This window comes from Leptopilina heterotoma, unplaced genomic scaffold (assembly GCF_015476425.1).
Source record: "Leptopilina heterotoma isolate Lh14 unplaced genomic scaffold, ASM1547642v1 Lhet_186, whole genome shotgun sequence".
Classification (NCBI taxonomy): Eukaryota; Metazoa; Arthropoda; class Insecta; order Hymenoptera; family Figitidae; genus Leptopilina; species Leptopilina heterotoma.
Window position 1 is genome coordinate 614,414 of NW_025110905.1, and position 23,760 is coordinate 638,173.

At 27.7% G+C, this 23,760-nt stretch overlaps 1 protein-coding gene across 4 annotated transcripts in view; it reads left to right on the plus strand.

Annotated features, from left to right (window-relative positions):
• LOC122500450 (dihydropyrimidinase) overlaps positions 1-23,760 on the plus strand; it is a 345,407-nt gene that overhangs the window by 81,282 nt on the left and 240,365 nt on the right. Inside the window, exon 1 of one of the 4 annotated variants that reach the window (XM_043609382.1) lies at positions 6,267-6,649. The exons of the other annotated variants lie outside the window; for them this stretch is intronic. Coding sequence (XP_043465317.1) covers positions 6,611-6,649 — 39 coding nt within the window. The 5' untranslated portion in view covers positions 6,267-6,610. Of the gene's footprint in view, positions 1-6,266; positions 6,650-23,760 lie in introns of those variants that run through there. 4 annotated transcript variants of the gene reach the window in all.

The window sequence follows — 23,760 nt, forward strand, 5'->3', positions numbered from 1 at the left end:
ATGTAATTATTAATGGTAATTAATTTATTAAGAAACAATTTTTCTGTTTTAAATCTTTTTAAATAATAGAATAATTATTATTACACGGAGAGAGATTTTGTATTAATATTTGTTAAAATTGGCAATAGAATTTAATATATTCTTTTTCAATTTAGGGAAATCGTGTTTTATATTAAAAATTAATATTGTGCATATTAGTAGGCAGCCCTTGATATATTTTACAAAAATTAATAAAATTGTAATACAATTTAATAAAAGAATTATAATTTTTAAAAATGACTATATTAAAATCGCAGTCCGTGAAAGTATCGAAAGAATAAGAAAAATTGAAATAGTTCTTTTAAATTTTAGAATAAAATACATATTTCAATCTTTAATATAGTCAATACTAAAAATTATGAGTGAGTCGAAAAGGACAGGAAATAAAAAGACGTAGGAAGGAGGAGGATAGAATTATCGTTTCGAAAGTATTTCGCACACATACCAATGAGCTAACGCAAGCATCATACTATACATCATACTATACAAACACAAACTATATACAATTTCGGAGATCTATGTTAAAACCTATAAACGCATACATATAAACTTAACTTAAATACAAATAAACGCAATAACGCACGCACGCACGCTGTACATTGGGAGATACAGTTCTCAACTTCCTTATATACTAAACTCGAGAAATTTTCTGAACTTGTGAGAAAGTGATATTTTCTCCATATTTTGTTTAAAAAAGTTCTTAATTTATTTTACATTATAAATACATACTTTTGTATGCTGGGTCACAATTTTATTCAGAAATGTTTATCATAATACTGTTTTTAAAATTGTTTGTTTCTGGAAAATGATTTCTATTGAAATTATATCCAATTTTTCGTTATATAAAAAAACCCATCATTTAATTTATTGGCATAAGAAAATGCAGCATATCTTAAATCATTTTTTTTAAATACCTTCCAATGTCCTAATTCATTTTCGTAAACGGAAAAAAATTAATATCTAAACTTGAAATAATATTAATTTGAAATCCAATGGAATGTAAGTATGTCTAAAGTAGACATTATAGTCACAATTAAATTCACATCTCTGATTTAGAGATTTGTTAATTTCACAACTTATCTGATGTGAATTACATTGCGTTTTAAGTTCATCATTGCCCTACTAAAAATAAAGTCACAAAACGACAAAAAAATCATCAGAATTTCTGACGTTCTGAGACTGCATTTGTTACGATTGCAGCCACATAACGTCAGGCTTGTGTCATTTTTCATCAGAAAACTTCAAAAGTAGTCAGATTTTTTATACAAAGTCGACACCCTCTTTTACCTGGAAAAAGGTCAACTGACCGTCATAAAATTGAAGGGAAATCTTTTTATTTGTTTATGTTTATATTTATTTAAACATTATACTTGTTTTTCATCGACTTAGAATTCTTCTCACAATATGTTCTTGTTATATAAACAATAATATATCCTTTAGAACTTAAATTCAAAAATGATATCAGTTTTTATTTATCAATTACGGTTTTCGAGATACGTTACAGTTTTCTTAAAAAAATGTTTTTTAAAATAAATTTTAGATATTTGCAATCGTGAAGATTTCTAGATTCTGAATTTATATTCATTTCACCTGAAATATTAAAATTGCAAAACTTTTGAGCAATAAAAATCAGGTTGAAGACCCGAAGCGCGTAACAATAGACCCAAAATTCTATTGTGAAAAAAGGGCTACGCACAAATTTCAAGTTTTTATGGTACTTTACATTTACCAACTATCTTTCGGTGGGGGACTGTAAATTAAAAAAATGAATTCAATGAGAAATAATCACAATCCATAAACATCAGTATTCAACAGTAGGAGCATAAAAAACCTTGTAGTCAGAATTAACCAAAAGCATCAGAAAACGTCAAAGTAGTCACAAAACATCAAAATTCTTCAGGAAACGTCAAAGTAGTCACAAAACATCAAAATTTCTGACGTTTTTTCATTATTCCTGATTTTATTTTTAGCAGGGTGTCAAAGAATATTTAAACCATTTTAATTATTTAAGTATTAATTTTATATTTTAAATGCAGTTTCATTCCCAGTTTTCACTTTCCATATTTTACAAATGTTTTTCGCGTTATCACGTGTGGGACATATTTTTATTTATTAGTATTTTCAGGTTAAACTTTCGTTTGACACTTGAAAACCTAACCTATATTGAAAGTTGTACCAAACCATGTTTTTTTATTAAGAAATAGAAAAAGAATGTTTATATTGTGTGATGTTGAGATAATTTGATTCAAATAAAGAAATGAAATAATAAAAAATTCATATTATCTTCAAAAAATGTCCAATTTTTTATGATTGTCAATGGATTTTTTTATAAGTTCATACTAAAAGAAAAATATACATTCTTTGAATAATTCTCACTCTAAATTGTGATAAATCATAAAATTTGAGATTTCTAATATCATTTTCAGGCATAAAAATACGGATTCTTCACACTGATAATATATGCGGATTAGATATAACTCTAAATTTCAGTTTTACAGATCTGTTCAAATCACACATCCGATTCCAGTGATAGTTTATGCCTAAATCTCATATTAAATCTCTAATTTAGAGATTAATTTCTTTCCGTGTAAATTTTGAATGCTCTCAAATGCTCATTTAAAAGACAATGGACTATGCCTTTTACTACAATTAGGAAATCTTCATTGTCGATTAAAATTATTGAATGAACAAAATAAAATTGTTCACCCAATTCCGACACATTTTGACACATCAAATTAAAATATTTTGGGGTAAACACAACGTGCACATGTTGCCACGAGGTTTGACTCGGATAATTTCGGAACTGCTCGACTGAAATATTCGGCTAATCTCGGACAGCTTCGTAACCGCTCTACGTCAGCCTGACGTCAGCCCATAGCCTGCTATGGCCTGCTACTAGGCTGGTCATAATTTTTATTATAGTCGATAATACTATTCGTAACTAAATTAACAACTTATGTAATTCTTCGATAGTATTTAGTATAATCATCTGGTAATACTTTTTACTATTGCATACTTTCTTACTTATAATATTACAACTTCTTATTGACTATTTCAATTTCTATTACTTCAGAATAATACAAAGTAATAATTTGATTATAAACTTTCTTAAAAATGGTAATATTAATTCATAAATGTACATGATTTCCCCAAATTGCAATCGGTTTTACTAAATACTAATATAATAATACGAAATATTAAAACAGAATCTCTCTCCGTGTATTATAAATTATAAATATGTAAAAAGTAAATAAATTAATAATTATTATAGTTTTTTAGACGTGATTAATATTTCATATACAATTATTTTATTATTTGAATTAAGAATTTGCAATTACATTCACCTTCAAGAAAATAATAAACAAATTTTTCGTTTCACTCGACAAAATAGGAGAAATGCATTTTTTTTTGCTTTGTCATTCTTAGTTTTGTGAAAGAAGCCGACAAGGCACCCATAAAGAAATTGGCCGCTTGAAATCTCCTGCCGAGTTTTTATTTTGTGGAATAATATTTCCCTGGGCCCTAATGTAATTAGGTGACTTTTTCCAAACTCACTTGAGAACATTTTTGGCTCATAATATTTTGAGCTGGATATGTTTCATGAACAAAAAAAATATTGAATATAACTTTTCTATTTTGAAAAGAAATCATGAAAGAAACTTGTTTTTTTTTCATTATAGATCGCAACATCGAATTTTAATTTCATTGATGACTTTTACTTCTTTACAAATATTTCATAGAAAGGAAAATAAGGGAATAGAAATTTTTAATTCTACTTATCCTTTGAATCTTTTTATATTTTCTTGAAATCGAAATTCTATTAGTTTTCCTTTTCTTTAGAGGACGATATTAAAAATTTTAAAATCTTAAAAATTACAGTACAGAAATTATAGTAAAAAGAAAGAAAGTAAAGAAAGTAAAAACAAATATAAATTAAAAATAGAAAAAAATTAGAAGAGTGTTAAAAAATATTTTTTATTCACATGAGTTATAAAATAAATATTTAAATAAAGTCCATCTAATTATTCATTTTTGAAATAACTTATAAATTTTAATGATTTATCGACTGAAGAAATATGAAAGGATAGAAATCAAGGCAACTGTTTTATCAGTGAACAGTTGATAAAAAGTTTAAAAATTTCAAAAAATCTTATTTGATATAGAGCAATTTATTATATTCCATTCTCTTTCATTTTAGAATAAATTTAAAAATTTTAAGAAATTAATTTTGATTAAAAAAAAATTCCAAAGAAACATGTTGCTTAAGAAAGTTTACAAAAATTTATTTTGTCGTCTCAGCAAAACATGTGATTAAATAAAATATTTAATTCATTCAAACAAAATTGTTTGGTCTGAATATTTTATTATCAAAACAAAAAATTGTTTATCAAAAAAAATTTTGCTTTAGATATTTTATCATCAGAGCAAAATAATTGTTATTCAAAAAAATTTACAAAATTTTTTTTTGTTTCTCTTCAAGAAATTTAGTTCATTCAAATAAAGTTTTTTGTTGGAATGTTCTATATTGTGAGAACATATAAGGGGCCGTTCAAAAAATACGTAACGCTTTAGGGGGGAGGGGGGGTCAAGCTATTTGTTACGGTCAGCAGAAAAAATGACGCTAATGTATACAACATTGCGTTACATAGGGGGAGGGGGGGGGGGGGGGGTCCAAATTTCCGAAAAATAACGTTACGTATTTTTTGAACGGCCCCTAATTGTTTCGTTGAAAATTTTTGTCCTAACAAAAAAGTATTTTTTGCAAATAAAATAATTTTTTTAAACAAATTTCTGAAATTTTTACAAAAATTCTGCCTTTTGGTCTCCAAATTTGAAAAATATAAAAAAAAACCTTTATTTCTTCTTTGGGATTTTTTTCACCTTAAAAACTTTTGAATCGCTATAAATTTTAAAATGATTCCTTAAATTTTTCTTATTTGTTTAAATAATTACATTTTTTTAAATAATTTAATTCTAGAATGACTATCTTAAAGTTAAATAATTCGATTTAACTTAAAAAAAATTTTAGTCGAAAAAAGTTTCAATTTTCAAAAATAATTTCATAAGATTTTAAACAAAAATTCTTAAAAATTGCAATTGCTATAAAGAAATTAATAATTATTTTATTAAATATTGATATTAAAAATTATTCAAGTTTTAAATAATTATAAGTAAATAATATTTTAAAATTGTATAAAAATTGTATTTCTATGAGATTTTAATTCAATTGTTTAGAGATACTTGAATTTTTAAAAAACTTTTTTTTTTAAATTATAAAATTAATTGAAATTTTTGTGAAATTCTTTTAAAAATATTACAATTTGTTAATAAAATATTCCATTTAAAAATGATTCAAGTTTTCAATAATTTTATTGAAAATTATGCAAAAAAGTTTGGTTTTTAAATAAAGTTTATTTCAATTGTTTACGGACACTTGAATTTTTATAGAATCTTTGTTAAAAATTATCAAATTATCTAAAATTTTGTGAAATTTTATTAAAAATAATACAATCGATTAACCCTCTGCCTACGCTGACTTATCCCCACTCTAGCGCTTTTGAATGTAATTCTTATAGTCCCCACCAGGCGTCCAAATAGACGATTTTAGACGATAACGGTCACATGAGTAGGCAGAGGGTTAAGAAAATAGTTCAATTGACTTTTACAGAGTCACAATTAAATGTTTTCATATGTTTATTAATATATAAAAAGCAGCAATAAAGTTTCTAAATTGTATCTTAAATAATTTAATTACGAAAGAGTTACATTTTTTTTAAAGAAATAGGTTTTGGCAACCCTGAAGTTGAAAAATAGAAAACTACAATTTCTGTATTGTCTAGATACATCTTTTGTGTTTTCTTCAGAAACACCCGGAAGAAAGATATATTTCACTCAGAGCCTGCTAAACATTTTATTGTTTCAAATAAAAATTTTTTTTTATTTTTGTGAAATAAAATTTTTATTTAAAAGAAATAATTTAGTAGAATCTGAGACAAATATACTTAACTTAAATAGTTTATATTTGCGGTTTCAAATAAAATTTTTCTCTGGATGAAAGAATTTTGGTAGTATGATAATTTTCTTTCTAAATAAAAATAAATATAAGTATAATGAGACTTGATAAAAGGTTGATATAGGTAACATACATGACTGCAAAAAGTGAGGATGGGAGATGTAGGAAAAATATTTTAGTGGGGGAATTTCTACCTTGGTGCGCAGGCCGCAGAGCTCGTTCACTACATTAGTCGATTGCCGGCTCTGTTAGACGCGCAAACTCGTCCTATCACAAACTGTACTGATATCAATAGAAAACTATCATCATCATCTTTGCTTGAAATTTATCTGCTTTTCTCATTAAAGCAAATAACAAGAACAAAGGATAATTTTTTTTTCATTCCTATTCGACATAAAAACGCGAGTGATCCATCATCTTTGTTGTTTCAGTTATTATTTTTGATATTTCATTAATAATAAATAAAGTGCATCGATAAATATTTGTGAGTGTCTTTCTAGATCCGACTAGATTTTTATATATATAAATATATATACATAGGAAAATAAAAAATAGGAGATGAGTACACCGGTGAAGAAGGTGCCGATCCATCTGCAGGTGAGATTAGAGAAGAATTTTTTACAATATCGAAGGGCGGTTTTATTGAAGGAGGTTTTTAACCCTGAGGGTTAAAATTGTTGCGCAATTGCTGTCAACCCCTTACGAGAGCTTTCAAGCTTGTAGATTAGTGAGTCAACCCCCATAGACTATGATTCTTGTCATTTCATCGGTTTTCATCCCTTTTTGAACAATTATTGCCAGGGATCAATGATTTACTATAGTTTTAAGTATTTGAAACTTAATTTATTCTCTGTGGTCATGTTATTTATGGTTATTTTTAATATCAGTCGACATAAATTAATATACACGGTTGTTCTGGACGGGTTTATTGATTGGTTCACATATTACAAGACAGATTTTTATAACTAAAAGTAAACGTAGAAATTTTTCTCTAATTTCTACAATTTTTGGATGACGAATGATAATTTATATAAAACTAGTTTGTTTATAAATATGGTTTTTAAATAAATAAATATAAATTTTCTAGAAAATACAAATAATTTAAATACCTAAAGATTTTTTGGAATCGAATAACGTTTTCCTAATAAAGTTTTAAACGTTCAAATAAGCGAAATTTTTTTTCTGTTTCAATTGTATTAAAAATTACACTATACACTAAGAAATGATTACACTTTATAAATCAAATAAACCTTTCTGAATCAATCTAAAGTTCTTTATTTTTTACATTTTTAAAAATTTTGTTTACATTTCTTTTAATCCAAAAGATATTCAATATTTAATTAGATACAATAAATTAATTTTTTAAATATTGAAAACAAATTTTTGTAGTAAAATTTAAATTGAAATATGTATCGAAAAAAAATATTTTATCTTTATTTGATTTAAAGAAACTTTATTTGATTCACAAAAGTTTTTTTTGATAAAAAAAACTGTTAATGATTTGAAAAGTTTTATTTGATCTATAGAAATATGTTTTTTTGATGTTTCTGAAGTTCTCAGTTTTTCTAAGGATATCAAATTCAGACAAAAAACGAATCAAAACGTTGCTTCCTCAAAATAAATAAATTCGTTTAATAAAAATGAAATTTTTTAAATCAAGCAAAACTATAATTTTATTTAATCAAATAAACCTTCTTGAATTATTTTAATAGTATATTACGATACTAGGCCAGAAAGTTGGATTTCCTGGCCGGCGTGATATATAAGGCCGAGGCGAAGCCGAGGCTTTATATATCACGCTCGCTAGGGTATCCAAATTTCTGGCCGTGTGTCGTATACAATTTTTCTGTATCCCCAGCCGAAAGTACGTTAAATAATTATTGTTTGAATAATAAAATAGCTCAATAAGTTGCCCGCCCGACTTTTGCAAAGTCGAGGCGAAGCCGAGACTTAGCTGGTCGGGGCGGGCATGAAAAAAAAATTATAAGTAAAAAATAATTGTAAGTAAAATTTAAAAAATAGTAAACAAGAAATTTTCTTTTACAAATAAATATTTAATAATTTAAAAAATAATAAAAGAAAATAAGAAATTTCATGCATTATTTTGATGACTGTCAGTTGTTTTCAAAACGTGAGCTCTGTATGTAACGTGTCTGTGTGGTTGCTATGCTAACATGTACGTGTGTTGAAATTCTTGTAACCAATCAGAGCGCTCGTTGGGTCTGTCGAGCCGGCCACAAAAGTCGCTATTCCCGGAGCCAAATCAGACCGGGAAGACAGTACTTTCGGCAAAGGGATACAGAAAAATTCTTTACAACTAAAGTTTTTGTGAACCAAATAAAGAATCTTTAATTGAAGTAAACTTTGTTTGACAAAAAAGACTTTTTTATCAAATAACATTTTTCCAAACAAATAAAGTTACTTTATATAGTAAAAACAACTTTTGAATGAAATGAAAGCACCTTTATGAATTTATGAAAAAAATTTTTATTTTTAATCCAGCTTTGTTGAACTAATGAAAACTTCCTGAAAGTACAAAGAAGTTTTTTTGAGTAAGATAAATTACATTCGAATCAATAATGTACTTATTATTTAACTGAAATTTCTCAAAAGAAATTTATAACAATGTATTTTTTAGATATATAATAATCTAAAAGAATTTATTTAAAAATTATAATAATATTATAATAATATTACAATTATTATTATTATTATTATTATTATTATTATTATTATTATTATTATTATTATTATTTTATAAATAATATAAAAATACTATATTTATATAAATAAAGACTTATTAAAAAAATTACTATAATTAACTACTCTACTTATATATATTAATAATGAATGTCCGAAAGTTTATATATTGATTCATTATAATATATTAATTCATAAAATAGTTTCAAATTATAAAAATACATTTTTAATTGGTGATTGTTTTAAAGAATGGTAGTTTTAATTATGTGAGTATTATTTTTGATTAGAGGATTTGTTTTAAAGAAAGTGATAAAACAATATGAAATTAAATAATAGCATACACTCTCTAAATCTGAATTACATTGTGAAAAAATAAACAAATCTCGTTGTCCTTCAAAAAATACTGTATATATGTTATTTTTGGCATATATAAGGGAAAATTCGATTCTTCGTTGTCATAGCATCGGAAAATTTATGTTCAATAAAACAGTACCACATGTGGAATATAGAATCAGACTTGTTCATATTCTATTCTTAGAACCCAAGCATTTACATCGTAGAGTGTAGACAATTGAGTACATATTTTTTTCTAACAAATCTTGAGTAATTCATTATTATTTTCATTGAAGAAAAAATCCGCATTTTAAAATATTTCTAATGATTCTTTCAGTACTAAAAACATTTTTTTCAGTTTAAATTTAAAGAATTATTTCCCTTTAACTTTAAGAAACATTGAGCTATCGCCTTTTTTCTGATTTTGGCAATTTGCCAGTTCATTCTGACGAACAACAATGCTCGCAACAATGAATCAAAATATATGTCAATATTGATTTTACACCTAACATATTTAACAATTCCGATATATAAATACTTTTCATAGTCAGAAAAAGAAATAATTTTTCTACAGTAAGATTCATTTATTGTTAAATAATTATCTTTTAAATTGTTAAATAATTTTTTTGACACAAAGTGAAAATATTTTTCTTTCATATTATTTCCGTTTGGAGTGTAAATCATTTCCCTTTGGATTATATGCCTCAATTTTCTCCAGACAGAGTTTCATTGACGTAAAATTAAGTGTCAGTTGCTTTCGCAGCGAAAACTTGTTTTTCATTAATGCTATATTATTCTTTATTAAAGCGCATTTCCGCGAGTAATTAGGACATTACAATGAATGCATCATATGTTTCACGTTGCACCAAGCGTTTCAATGACATATTTAGCCTTGACTTTGCGTCTGTGCTCCTTGTTATATTATACATTTCTATTCATATTTCATTTATATATATACACATATGTATACTTTGTGGTGTAACTTTCTAACAACAGACATGAAATTATTCATTAAAAAGTATTTTCACGTTCGTGAATTAATTATATGGATATTTTTATCTTCATATAATAATCCGATTTAATTATATGTATTCTGATATTTGTTTCCTTCTTGTTTAATGCACATGGTAAAAGGGAAAATCTCATTTTAAGGGAAGAAAGAATCCTTATTTTTAATTGCAACTTTTTTACAGGCCTTGGATCAATTTCAAGTATTTTTTAGTTTTACTTTAACATAGTTATTGCCACAAAAATTTAATTTTGATTTTCCCTGACTTTTCACTCATTTTCAGTGTAGAATTTTAACTTTTTCTCTGCCCTGAAGAATATTATCTGATTCACTCTAAAAATGAGTAGATACACTGAAAAAAATGATATTGTCGATTTTGTCATACGAGTATAGTTAGGACATATAGCTGAAACAGCAACACTGTATTTCTGTTCTTCAAATACAGTATTGGGTGTTCTCCCACATCCCGAATAAAAATTAAAATCGGAACTATGTAGACCCTATGTCATCTTGCCTACAATGCGACATAGAAGGAGTTTACACCGTAAGCCTTAAATATAAGCCTCCGCGAGCATAAACGGATATGCCTCCATGAGCATATACTTGCGTCTGCGCAAAGTGTTTGCCTGCAGCTGTGTTGTGAAAGAGTTTGCCTTGACCACGTGTTCGCGCAGGCGCAAATATATGCTCCTGGAGGTATATCCGTTTATGCGCGCGGAGGCTTATATTTAAGGCTTACGGTGTAAACTCCTTCATAGGCCTGCGAGTTAAAACTAACATACAGTCTATGACGGAAATGTAACGCTCGGCTACATAGACTATACATAGGCTTAACAATGTAGGACCTACATAAAAGTTCTACATAGGCTCTATGTAGGTAAATATACATACGATCTACGTAGGGTTGGAATGTAATATTTATATAGACCAAATAATATAGAATCTACATAGAGTGTAAATGTCATCTCTACGTAGACAAACTGATGTAAAATCTATGTGTATGTAGTATCTATCTAGGCCAAATAATATACAGTCTATATAGAGTGTAATTTATTCTCTACAAACAGAAGGGATTGATATTTAGTTTAGTTTGGTGTTAAAATTAATTGTAAATATTTTATTATTCTAGTTCTAATAAACAAACAGAAATTACAATTAAATAAAAGAATAAAATTAAAACGATTTAATTATATTTATATACATTTATTCAGTTCCAGTTTTTCATAAGATAAAAAAAATTAAACTCGTATTTATGATACACAATTTATTTATAATAAATTTATATTAAAATATTAATAAAATAAAATAAAATATTAATTTAAATTTATAATAATATTTTTATTGAATAAATCAATTTAATAATTTCTATAAAATATAATTAAAATGTATCAGTCCTTTAAAATTCGATATCACACAATAACACTTAAACAATTCACTTTACAACAAATTGTTCACTTAAAAATATCCATTTTAATGCAACAATTCACAAAAAAACTCACTTCACAAAAAAATATTAACTTCAAAATAATAATTTTATCACATGCGGTTTTAGACTCTTTCTAACGAATGCACGGAGAAAAATGAGTTTGCTATTATATGGATAGCGAATTTTTAGCTATTACAGCTAATAATTAGCTGTTTTAGCAAAAAAAGTTAGCTAATTTAGCTAATTATTAGCTGCATTAGCTAACAATAATTGCTATCCATATAATAGCAATTAAGGTTAGCTAAGGTAGCTAAAAATTAGCTGAAATAGCTAACTATTTTTCTCCGTGTGCTAAAGAGCAACTGACGCTCGAAAGACCTTCGGAAAAAGATTTTACAGAAAATATTTGAAGTCTCTGAACATTTGCTCTGTATATTTCAATCTGAAAAACTTCTAAGTTTTTGTCTAAGTAAATCTATAAGAAAAAAAGAGAACTGGAAAAGCTATAAAATAGTCCCCCTCTTACAATGAGGAACCCTTAATGGGAGCGTTCACAAAATACGTAACATTTTAAAGGGGTGGGGGGGGTCTAGCTATTTGTTATGTGCAGCAGAAAAAATGGCGCTAATGTATGTTAGGGGAGCGTGGGGTAATGGGAGCTTTTAAATTTCACGTACTTAAAAGCCTTCAAATTCGCTGCAATGTCTAGAAAATCTTCTACAACCTTTGTTTATATCATTCCAAAACAAACGATTACATTCTTGCCAAATTTTTAGTAAAGACAAGGGAAAATGTATTTTTTGCGTTTTCGTTGTAAAATGCCAAATATTTCTAAACATCACCATAAGTAGTTAAAATCGTATTATTTAGTTCTGTTTTTTCATTATATTATAGGTGAATATATGTAGATATGTATACTTGTATAAAAATTGAAATAATAATAAAATTTGTTTATGTTTTAATTTTTTTATTCAAATTTTGGCCTGTAAGAATTCTGTGGGGTAATGGGAGAATTAGTGTCAGACCAAAGAATTTTCGTTACTATGTTGCGTCTTTCGTTATTTCTTTCAAAATTGTAAAAGGTATCACCTTATGAAAAAACTTTTAATTAAAAAATAATTTTTGGTGGGAAAAATGAAAAATTTAATTTTTTTTCAAAAATTTTTTATTCAATTATAATTTAGGAAAAAATTTATTCTAAGTCTAAAGTTTTGGCTTCATTGTAAGTATTAACACTTTTTTCTATTAGAAAACAAAAAATATTCCTAAAATTTAGAAATTTTTTAAATTTCAAGTGAAAGCTCCCATTACCCCACAAATTGGGTGATTGCAAAAAATGTATTTTTTTTGAAAATTTTTTTTTCCAATTTACTTTTTCTTTTTAAGTTTCTAATTAAACATAATTAAAGATAAATAACGAAATAAGTAGGAAATGACGAAAATAATGTATTATTATAAATATAAGTTGGTTTTTTTAATAATTTTCCTTAAGGGGCTCCAATTCCCCCACGCTCCCCTACAGTGTATTACATGGGGGTAAGGTCAAAATTTTCAAAAATTAGCGTTACGTAATTTGTGAACGCTCCTAAGATGGTCAACTACGACTAACCAGATGTGACAAACTCTTGAAAATAAGAAAATTCTTTTAACATTTTATATTTTTACCTTTATATGAAAAATATTTTACAGTTTTAATAAATTAAAAAGTTGCTTTTAATTGTTTGTAAAATAATTATATTTTTAAATATATTTTAAATACTTCTAAAAATATTTCTAACTCTTTGGATTTCTAACTCTTTGGCAGTCAACATTTTTAAATAAGATTTTGGATAAAAATGATTTTCTATTAACAGAAAAATAGCTTGTTTTATTTGATTTTTGATTGCTCATTTGCAATCAGGGTTTTTTCTAAATTATATTAATGAATATCATATTGTGTTCGTATATCCTATACAGATATTACATCTCTAGGCCTACTCATACCTTATCTCGATATTACGTTGGGTGGCCTGTGTCTTTTCTACATATGAATGTAGATGTAGATCCTACATAGATTTTACGAATTAAAGGCCTACATAGAAAAGCCTATATAAAACTTACCTCAACATTACGTAGGGTAGCCTATATCTTTCCTATGTACGAATTCTAATGTAGATCCTAAATAAATTTAATATATATGGGCCTACATAGAAAGACCTACCCAAATATTACCTCAATACTATGTTGGACGACCTATATCTGTCAGACACAGGAATGTTGATGTAGATCCTACATAGATTCAGAAATTGCAGGCCTACATAGATACACTACCGTCGGGAATTATCGGTACGGCTGCACGCGCACGGCCCAAAAACATACCAATCTTTAAATCACGATTTTTTTGTAAATACAAATGTTAGAAAATTAACAAATACACGGAGAAAAATGGAAAAATGATTTATGCAGTCAGTGTAGTACTCCTTTATAGAATAATATGTGACAGGTACACACTATAGTATTAGAAGTTTCATAGCTGAACAGTTTGGGACTCAACACAAGTTATCCCATTCATCAGCTTAAACAAGACTGTTTATATAGTCTAAGAGGGAATAAGAGTATACAAAATTGGAATGAGAAATTACTTTCTCATGTAATTGTTAAAAGAACGCGGCAGTGTACAAAACACAAGTCAATAATAGAAGCGAATATTGAACAAATAGTACTCAGTCCAGTTCTTTCGAAAAATGAACGCCGTGCACATAAAGTAGATACCTACTCGAAAACCACAAGTTATTCTCTATCTCTCACACTAATGGTCGTTCACTTATCTTACCGTTTCACTTACTCTTACTACTCTCAACTATTATGCAGTGCAGTTAAGTTCATTAAATTATTAAATATTGCTGTGAGAATAATTAATTATACATTTCATTCAAGGTCAATTCACTATTTTGTACACGAAAAAAAAAGAATAATCAAATTTACCATGAGGACTGTCAAACTTAAAAAAGGTTTCAAGGTTATTAAGAAAAAATTAATGTTTTTTATTTATTTATTATTAAATTCTAATAACCGTATCAAATTTAAACTAGTTGACAATATTATTTATTCAATATTATGAATATTATTGACATCCATACTTACATTAATTACAAAGTAAAATCCACGCATGATCTAATTTATTTCATTGGTAAGGGATGTTTCTTAAATAGGAAATTTCCGCCATCGATTGCGTAGCCGAGAGGCTTAATGTAAAAGCGTGCGATTTATAATTATGTGTATATTTAGTTGTATGGTTAGGTAGATGTTCAATTCCGTATGATTGTAAGATTTTCCGATGCATTTAGTTGTTAATTGTAAGTATGAAGATGTGGGAAGAATAAAACTTGTGAATTAAGGAATATGAATATATAAAGAGTGCATTTAACACATTTCTCTTTTTTTTAATGATTGGTTATTGTTTTTTTTATATAAAATTGACGAAGTGAATAAAAGGAAACAGTCGTTTCGCGTCGCGTCGGCCATTTATTTTGACAGGTTCCGCGCCTGCGTTCCCTCATTGTGAAAATTTCGAAGTAGGGGACTGAGTCCAGTTTCTCTACTATGCACACTGCAGCGCGCCTTATAATCTTCGCCTGTGTTTCAATGCTCTTTACAGTGACATTTGGAACTAAGGCCCTCTATACACTATACGCAACACCCTAAGATGCTTGATGGAAATGAATTAATGTACTTTTACTGGACTGAGTCCAGTTTTTTCAATATTGACTCCCAGTTTTTTAAACTCTATTTTTCTCAGTGTATACCATTCGAAAGATTATTAAATTCTACGATTAATGCTACATAACTGAAAATTTTAATACTTTATACAAAGATTGCAGCAATCGACAAATTTGACAAAAAAATTTAAAAAATGAAATTTTTTTCGAAATTTTTACAACCCCTGCATATTTTTTAATAATTGTAGAAAAAATTTAAAACTTATATAGGTGTGATCATTCAAGTCTCATCTTTAATTTAAGACCAAAAGAGTTCAAAAATCTTAATCGGTTAGCGAGATATCATTATAAACGGCCGAGCATTTTCAGCCAAAAACCGTTCAAAATCGACTAATTCAATGCATTTGTCAAAAAACATGCTCGGACGTTTATAATGATACCTCACGAACCGAATAAGATTTTTAAACTCTTTTGGTCTTAAATTAAAGATGAGACTTCAATGATCACACCTATGTAAGTTTCAAATTTTTTCTACAATTATTAAAAAATATGCAGGGGTTGAAAAAATTTCAAAAAAATTTTATTTTTAAAATTTTTTTGTCAAATTTCTCGATTGCTGCAATCTTTGTATAAAGTATTAAAATTTTCAGTTATGTATTATTAATCGTAGAATTTAATAATCTTTCGAATGGTACATTTGTTAATTTTCTGACATTTGTATTTACAAAAAAATCGTGATTTAAAGATTGGTATGTTTTTGGGCCGTGCGCGTGCAGCCGTACTGATAATTCCCGACGGTAGTGTATGTCTACACAAAACCTATGTAGACACTACATTGTAAGGCCTACATCAATTGACTATAGAAAGGACTACGTATATCCTACATAGATACTACATCTTATAGGCCTTCATAGGGAAATCTACGTACACCCTACCCTATTGAAAATCCCCATATGGGAAACCACATGGGATCCTATGTCAAAAACCATGTAAAACCCTACTTCCATGAAGGAAACCACGTGGTTTACCATGTGGTTTCCCATGTCAAACCATATGGGAAATTGAGACAGGATTTTAGTTAGGAATAGACATGGGGAATTTGAACACTTCATCTATGCATAAAACCATATCAAATCCCACATGTTTTTCCCATGTCAAATCCTAAACCAAATCCCATGTGAAAAACATTATCATTTATTTATAATTATTTTCCCAAGTCAATCCCCAAGTGAAAAACAGTATCATTTATTTATAATGATTTTCCCATGTCAAATCCTAAACCAAATCCCATGTGAAAAACATTATCCGCCTTATTGAATATCCCTACATGGGAATCCACTTGGAATTTTACAAGGGATTTCACATAGGATTTTATATGGGAATTGACATAGGATTTCATGCAAGATTTCACCTAGGATTTAATGAGACATCACATAGTATTTTATTAAAGATCCAATGAAGAAATTTTCAAAGGATTAAAAATTATTTAATAAAAAATTAAATAATATATAGTATTAGTGTTACAAGTCATCAAAAAAGTAAAAAAACGATAATTTGAAACACGTCCTCTCTGCTACAGGTTCTCAGCTTTTATATACTTCCAGAATCGTCTCAACAGCGAGAGAAGTCACTTTCGCCACCTAGCGGTGAAAGTATAGGAGCGACAGTAATCTTTAACATTACTAAAGAAACCATGTGGAATACCACGTAGGATTCCATGTGGTTTCCTACGTGGGGATTTACATGGGATTTTACTTAGGAATTTAAGTAGAAATAAATTCCCAAATGAATTCCTAAGTAAAATCCCATGTAAATCCCCACGTAGGAAACCACATGGAATCCTACGTGGTATTCCACATGGTTTCCTTAGTAATGTTAAAGATTACTGTCGCTCCTATACTTTCACCGCTAGGTGGCGAAAGTGACTTCTCTCGCTGTTGAGACGATTCTGGAAGTATATAAAAGCTGAGAACCTGTAGCAGAGAGGACGTGTTTCAAATTATCGTTTTTTTACTTTTTTGATGACTTGTAACACTAATACTATATATTATTTAATTTTTTATTAAATAATTTTTAATCCTTTGAAAATTTCTTCATTGGATCTTTAATAAAATACTATGTGATGTCTCATTAAATCCTAGGTGAAATCTTGCATGAAATCCTATGTCAATTCCCATATAAAATCCTATGTGAAATCCCTTGTAAAATTCCAAGTGGATTCCCATGTAGGGATATTCAATAAGGCGGATAATGTTTTTCACATGGGATTTGGTTTAGGATTTGACATGGGAAAATCATTATAAATAAATGATACTGTTTTTCACTTGGGGATTGACTTGGGAAAATAATTATAAATAAATGATAATGTTTTTCACATGGGATTTGGTTTAGGATTTGACATGGGAAAAACATGTGGGATTTGATATGGTTTTATGCATAGATGAAGTGTTCAAATTCCCCATGTCTATTCCTAACTAAAATCCTGTCTCAATTTCCTATATGGTTTGACATGGGAAACCACATGGTAAACCACGTGGTTTCCTTCATGGAAGTAGGGTTTTACATAGTTTTTGACATAGGATCCCATGTGGTTTCCCATATGGTTTCCCATATGGGGATTTTCAATTTTTTTTTTATATTTTCAATAATTTATAGTATACATAGAATGTACATAACTTGGCCTACATAGAAGGCCGATTATAAGACTACATAAATCCTACGTAGTATTTACATAGTCCGTGTTATATTTTTATTCGGGATACATATTACTGTCTCTCACATACATATGGCTGTTCTACACTGCGTATGGCTGAAACAGCAATACGTACTGTATGGCTGTTCCATATCCACCAATATAATATGTGAGATTGGCCATATTTATGGCAGTACCATAAATATATTTTTTTCACTGTAGGTACTTAAAAAAAATGTTTTATTACATTTATTTACGAATTTCTTTAATTGTAAAATTATTCAAAAATATCAATAGTTTTATTAAAAATAAATATTTAATCATTATTATTTTCCCATGGGAATTAAGATTTTCAAAAATTTCAAATTCAAATAACCTCTTTAAAAATCAACATCTTATAATAACACAGGACCACAAAATTTTTTTTAAAAGAAGTATTGACCGGACCACATCCAAAATGGCGGATTCAATATGGCTAACAAATTAGTTAAAAATTTATCAGATATTTAATTTTTAAAAACTAAGGTGAAATTCGCATTTAGCGACCCCCCAAAAACCCCCGAGTATAACGTTTCAGGTAAATCCAATAATTTTTTTAAAAATTGGTCAGCCATATTGGATCCGCCATTTTGAATTTTTGAAAACTAAGGTGAAATTCGTATTTAGCAACCTCAAAAACCCCCGAGTAACAAGTTTCAGGCGAATTGGGTAAATTTTAGAAAAATCGACGCCATATTGGATCCGACATCTTTAATTTTGAATATTTATAAGTTTCTTTGATTGTTTAACATTATATAATATTTTCTCAGTGTTTTAAAGTTGTTTTTTAATAGAATCTTCTGCTTATTTTTATTTAAATCTTATTGTTTACAGTCAGTTATTTTCGAATTTTATTAATTTGTGAAGAAACTTGACGTGATGGCGGAAAACTGAGTTCGGATTCGAATTAAGCGACCCAAAAAACATAAAAAACATGGTCCGGTTAATACTTCCTTTCAAAAAATTTTGTGGTCCTGTGTAATTAAAGATGAACGAGTGATAAAATCATTATTTTATATTATAAGAATATTGTTACTGTAACTTCTTTAAAATTATTTTCAATCATTTCAATTGAATTATTATTTTCTAGAATATTTTTAACTAAAATTCTTCTTTAAATCAATTATTTTCAATCATTTTTAGAAAAGTTCTATGAAAATTTTCAAATTCATTTGCTTAGGGGAGAGTTGTCAGGGTTGGGCATAGTTTTGACTTTTCTTCATAACTTCCCCTGTAGGACGAATTCCGCGATTTTGCGAATATTGTTGGAAATATCTACTTAAACGCAATGTTTTTGCTGCTCTCTAAATCTGAATTAGCGAAATTCCACTAATTTCCCAGCGATAAGTATATCACTGATTCAATTAGCGTATATGGCTCATTTCATTTAAAAGGTAAAATATAGTCTACAGGAAAGTTAAAATGTGAATTTTCGATTTTGTATTTGTAATCAAGTTTTCTATATTATTTAATGTTCTAAAAAAACGAAAGGGATAGTGGTTATAACATTAGACGTAAATATTTTTTTTAATGGCAGACAGCTTTTTGACAGAATATGATCACTATTGTTTGGTTTTCGTTCAACTTTATTTTTTTAAATAAATCAACTTTTTTCGTGTAAATGTTAAGATGCGTTTATATAAATAAATATTAATTCTATTGCGTGGACAACAAACTTTTTTTGTTTTTATACAAAAAATGAGAGAAGATTGGTTACGGTACTTCGGGATAGTAGGGGACATTTGAAAAAGAAACAGAATATAAAAAAGAACAAATATTATATTAAGAATATCTATTATACTATATTCATATAAATAACTTCTTATCATATAAAACCAAGTTCCTGTTTTTTATACATTGAATTTAAAAACTCTTACCCACATAGTAATAATAAAGCTATTATACGGGACAGTAGGGGACATTTAATACACGGGGACTACTGTCCCCGTGTTTTTTTTCCCCGTGTTTTGCTCTTTTCTTGATTCACAACATGAGTATGTTATTTAGAAAGCAATGGAAGCTGTCAAATTTCTTAAAGAATTGAAACTTTTTGCTAATAATTGACTTATAAGAGATATAAAGTATTTAGTTACCATTTTACAGGCGGGACAATAGTGGACAACTATGTTACAACCGTTAATCAATTATTTTTCTGCTCCATTATATAATTTGTAGGATAGAGACCAGAACATTCTAATTGCTTTGATGTTTTAAGGTTATTCATTTATTATTGTAACATCGGTAAAACAGTGAGTGTAAGCGCGTAACCTATTCGTAGTGAGTGTGCAAAAATGAATTCATTTTGGCAGAATATAAAATATGAAAATAAATTACATGTTTTTAATCATTTCTTAAAATGATATTCTTGAATTTTATATGAAGTAATTAATAAATTTTAATATATGAGATTTAGAGATTATAAAGAATTTTTGTTTAAATATAATGCAAAAGAATGTATTTATATTAATTGTTAGAGGCAATGTAGTGCAAGTGCCCCGAGGACAGGGACAGTAGGGGACATTTTGTCTGCTTTTTAGTTTGTCATTTCGTTTGAAAGCACCTCAAAGTTCTTCTATAAGTTAATAAAAAATTAGAGTATGTTAGATATTAATCAAATAAACCAAACAATATTCATTTGCTAGCTAAAAACTTTTTTTTTTTACCAAGGGACATAGATTTTACATTTTAAATGAAATGAGCCATATACGCTAATTGAATCAGTGATATACTTATCGCTGGGAAATTTGTGGAATTTCGCTAATTCAGATTTAGAGAGAAAAAAATTTGACCAAAAGTTTCGGAGTTATAAGCAATTTAAAAAAAAAATTGTCAGGGTTGAACACATAGACATATAAGAATAGACTGCGCGAGTTTCATGATTCCCATGAGAGGAGCAAGCCGGTGGTATAAAAAGAGACGGATAGAGCGTAAGAACTCTCTTTTTTCTCCCTCACTCCAAAGCATGCCGTGCGCTAGAAAGAGTCTGACAATCGGTTCTTCTGCTCTATCCGTCTCGGTCAAACGCATTGATGTCTCTTTCTATTTCACAAGCTGAATTTCAATCCTCTTGCGCAGTCTATTCTAATATGTCTATGGTTGAACATGGTTGTCAGAGTTGAGCCCCTGTAGAAAATCAATGAAATATTTAGGTAAATGATTAAAAATGACCTTCAAATGATAGAATGACACTTGGAAATGAGGAAAGGAACCATGAAATTAAAATAAAATCCCATATTATGTTTGCGTAGAATTTTATTAAAATTTTTTCTAAATAATTGAATTCTTTTGAAAATTTTTTCGTAAAAGAAAATATCAACTTTTAAGTATATTTTTTGAATTTATTCTCATCGCGATTTTTTTAGGTCCTTATTTGGGTCCCCTGAAGAGATAACTAAAGGTATTTGCTAAATATCTTAAGTCAGATTTTTTATATTTGTTGTTAATGCCAAAAATGCACCCTGGGGCGAAAAGTTAAATGTATTTTTACATGTTGTTAAAAATGTTTTTTACATTTTTCGTTTTTTTGGGTTTATTTGTTTAAATAGTACATTGTACAACTTGTGGCGAAAGTGTTATTTTTCGAGAGTGAAGTTTGCGGCTCGAGCAGCAATCACTCTCGAAAAATCATTCTTTCACCACGAGTTGTGCACTACGTTTTCTCCGACGCCTTGCGAGGAAAGGTTTCTTCGTGAGTTTCGTATAATTTTAATTTAACGTGTGCTTATTATGTTTAATATAATAAAAGACAAATGTTTTGAGTGGGGAAGAAGTTAGATACAAAATGTATCTCGGTCAAAGAACAAGAAAAAAGAATTAGGGCAAGATTTACTTTCGCCACGCTAAACGGAGAGACCAAGATTATTAATTTTTGTATAAAATCGCACTAGAATTTACTATTTTCACATTGCAACCACCGGAAATAAGGGGACTCCCTAGTAGAAATTTGTCATGGAGCCACTCGATTGTTCAAGTTACTGGTCAGTTTTTGTCACGGACACTAATTCTAGGCGGACTGGTAAATAACTGTGAAGTTACTGACCAACGCTCTTCGTTAAAGATTCAAGTTGAATTTGATATTGGCTAGACATAACTTCTGTCTAGTTTTTTTAATGTTACTTTAAAGTACTCCTAGAAATTATAGTTCTAAGTTTGTCGTGTCGATAATAATTATTAATAAAATAAATTAATTAAAAAAATTAATTAACAATATTAATTAATAAAATAAATTAATAATATTAATAATTAATAAAATAAATTAATAATATTAATTAATAAAATAAATTAATAACATTAATTAATAACATTAATTAATAAATATTTACAATCATTTATAATAAATATAAAAATAATAAAATTAGTTAAAAATTAATTTTTTGAAATTCCATTTTAGTTTAATTATAATTTTCTATTAATTAAAAATTTAATGAATTTATTATTATTAATTAATAATCAATAATTCATATTAAATAATAAAATTAATTATTTAATATTTATAATAATTTATAATAAATTAATAAAAATAATTAAAAATTTAATTACCTACAGTAATCAATTTATTTATTAATTGTTAACGTTGCAAATTAAATTACTAAAAAGTTATAATAATTAAAAAATCATCTAAAATGTTTTATTGCATAGAAAATATTAAAAGTATATACCAATGCTTAAAATCTCTAGTTACGGCGCTGAACTGAAACATATGTGCAGTGCTTATTAATTCTCAGTATCCATTGCGTTGAACGGTCGAGTGCGTTAAGCGGTGCGACTTTAGTCCAGCGGGACCCGGGTTCGCTCCCCGTTACCCCCCAAGATTTTTTCGGTGAAATTGCGTTATCGTTTTAAGGTTTATATAGATTATAATTGGTTATACTAATAAAAAATATTTGTTTCAGTGTTATTGTTAATAATAGTGCATTAAAAAAATGAAAGTTGTTTGAAAACAGTAAATATTTAGGATATTCGAATTTAGAATTTTTTTTAATTGAATTAAAAATCAAAAAGTAATGTAGAAAATTACATGTAATAATTTACTATTCACATTATTTTTATATAATAGTTCAACTAATTAATTAAAAATTATAAAATATTATATAATTTTTTATTCTATTCTATTTATTATGTTTATATTATAATTGATACAGAAATTTTCCAAAAATAGTTTTTATTGAATTTCTTTGGTGCTAAATAGAAATTTTATATTAATTGCATGAAATAAATGTGTTAACTACAGTAAATCTTCATATTAAACAAATTTTCAGTATTTTAAAAGAATTAATTTGTCTAGTTTTTCTACAGAACCGTTGACCAGAATTTATAAAGTTGGGCTAGATAATAACTTAATGAAAAAAGCGTGACACTCCATTCCAGTTATTAGCCAGTTGGCTTGTAAAGTAACTAGACAATTTCAAGCGCGACTGGACAGTTCCTTTATAATAACTAGGACAAATTTCTACTATAGGGCGGTCATTGCAACCATTTTTAGTAATTTTTACAGATGTGGGTCTCTCCGTGTAAAAATTACTTTCGCCACGCTCTTCAGAGCAGTTGAGAAAAGTTCTACTTTCGCCACACTTTTCTACCAAGAAAAGTACTCCTTTCAGAGCAAGCGTTGGAGAAAATTATTTATTTGACATTGGGCAAGTACTCTGTCAAAAAACAAGACCGTTCACGTGAAATAAACCAAAAAAATTTTTTTTTTTTTTTGAAATTTCAATTTATTAACTTTATAACTGTTCTAAAGCTTTTGTTAAATAAACACAGATCTTTTATTAACTAAATTACTTGTTTACGTATACTTTAACTTATCTACTA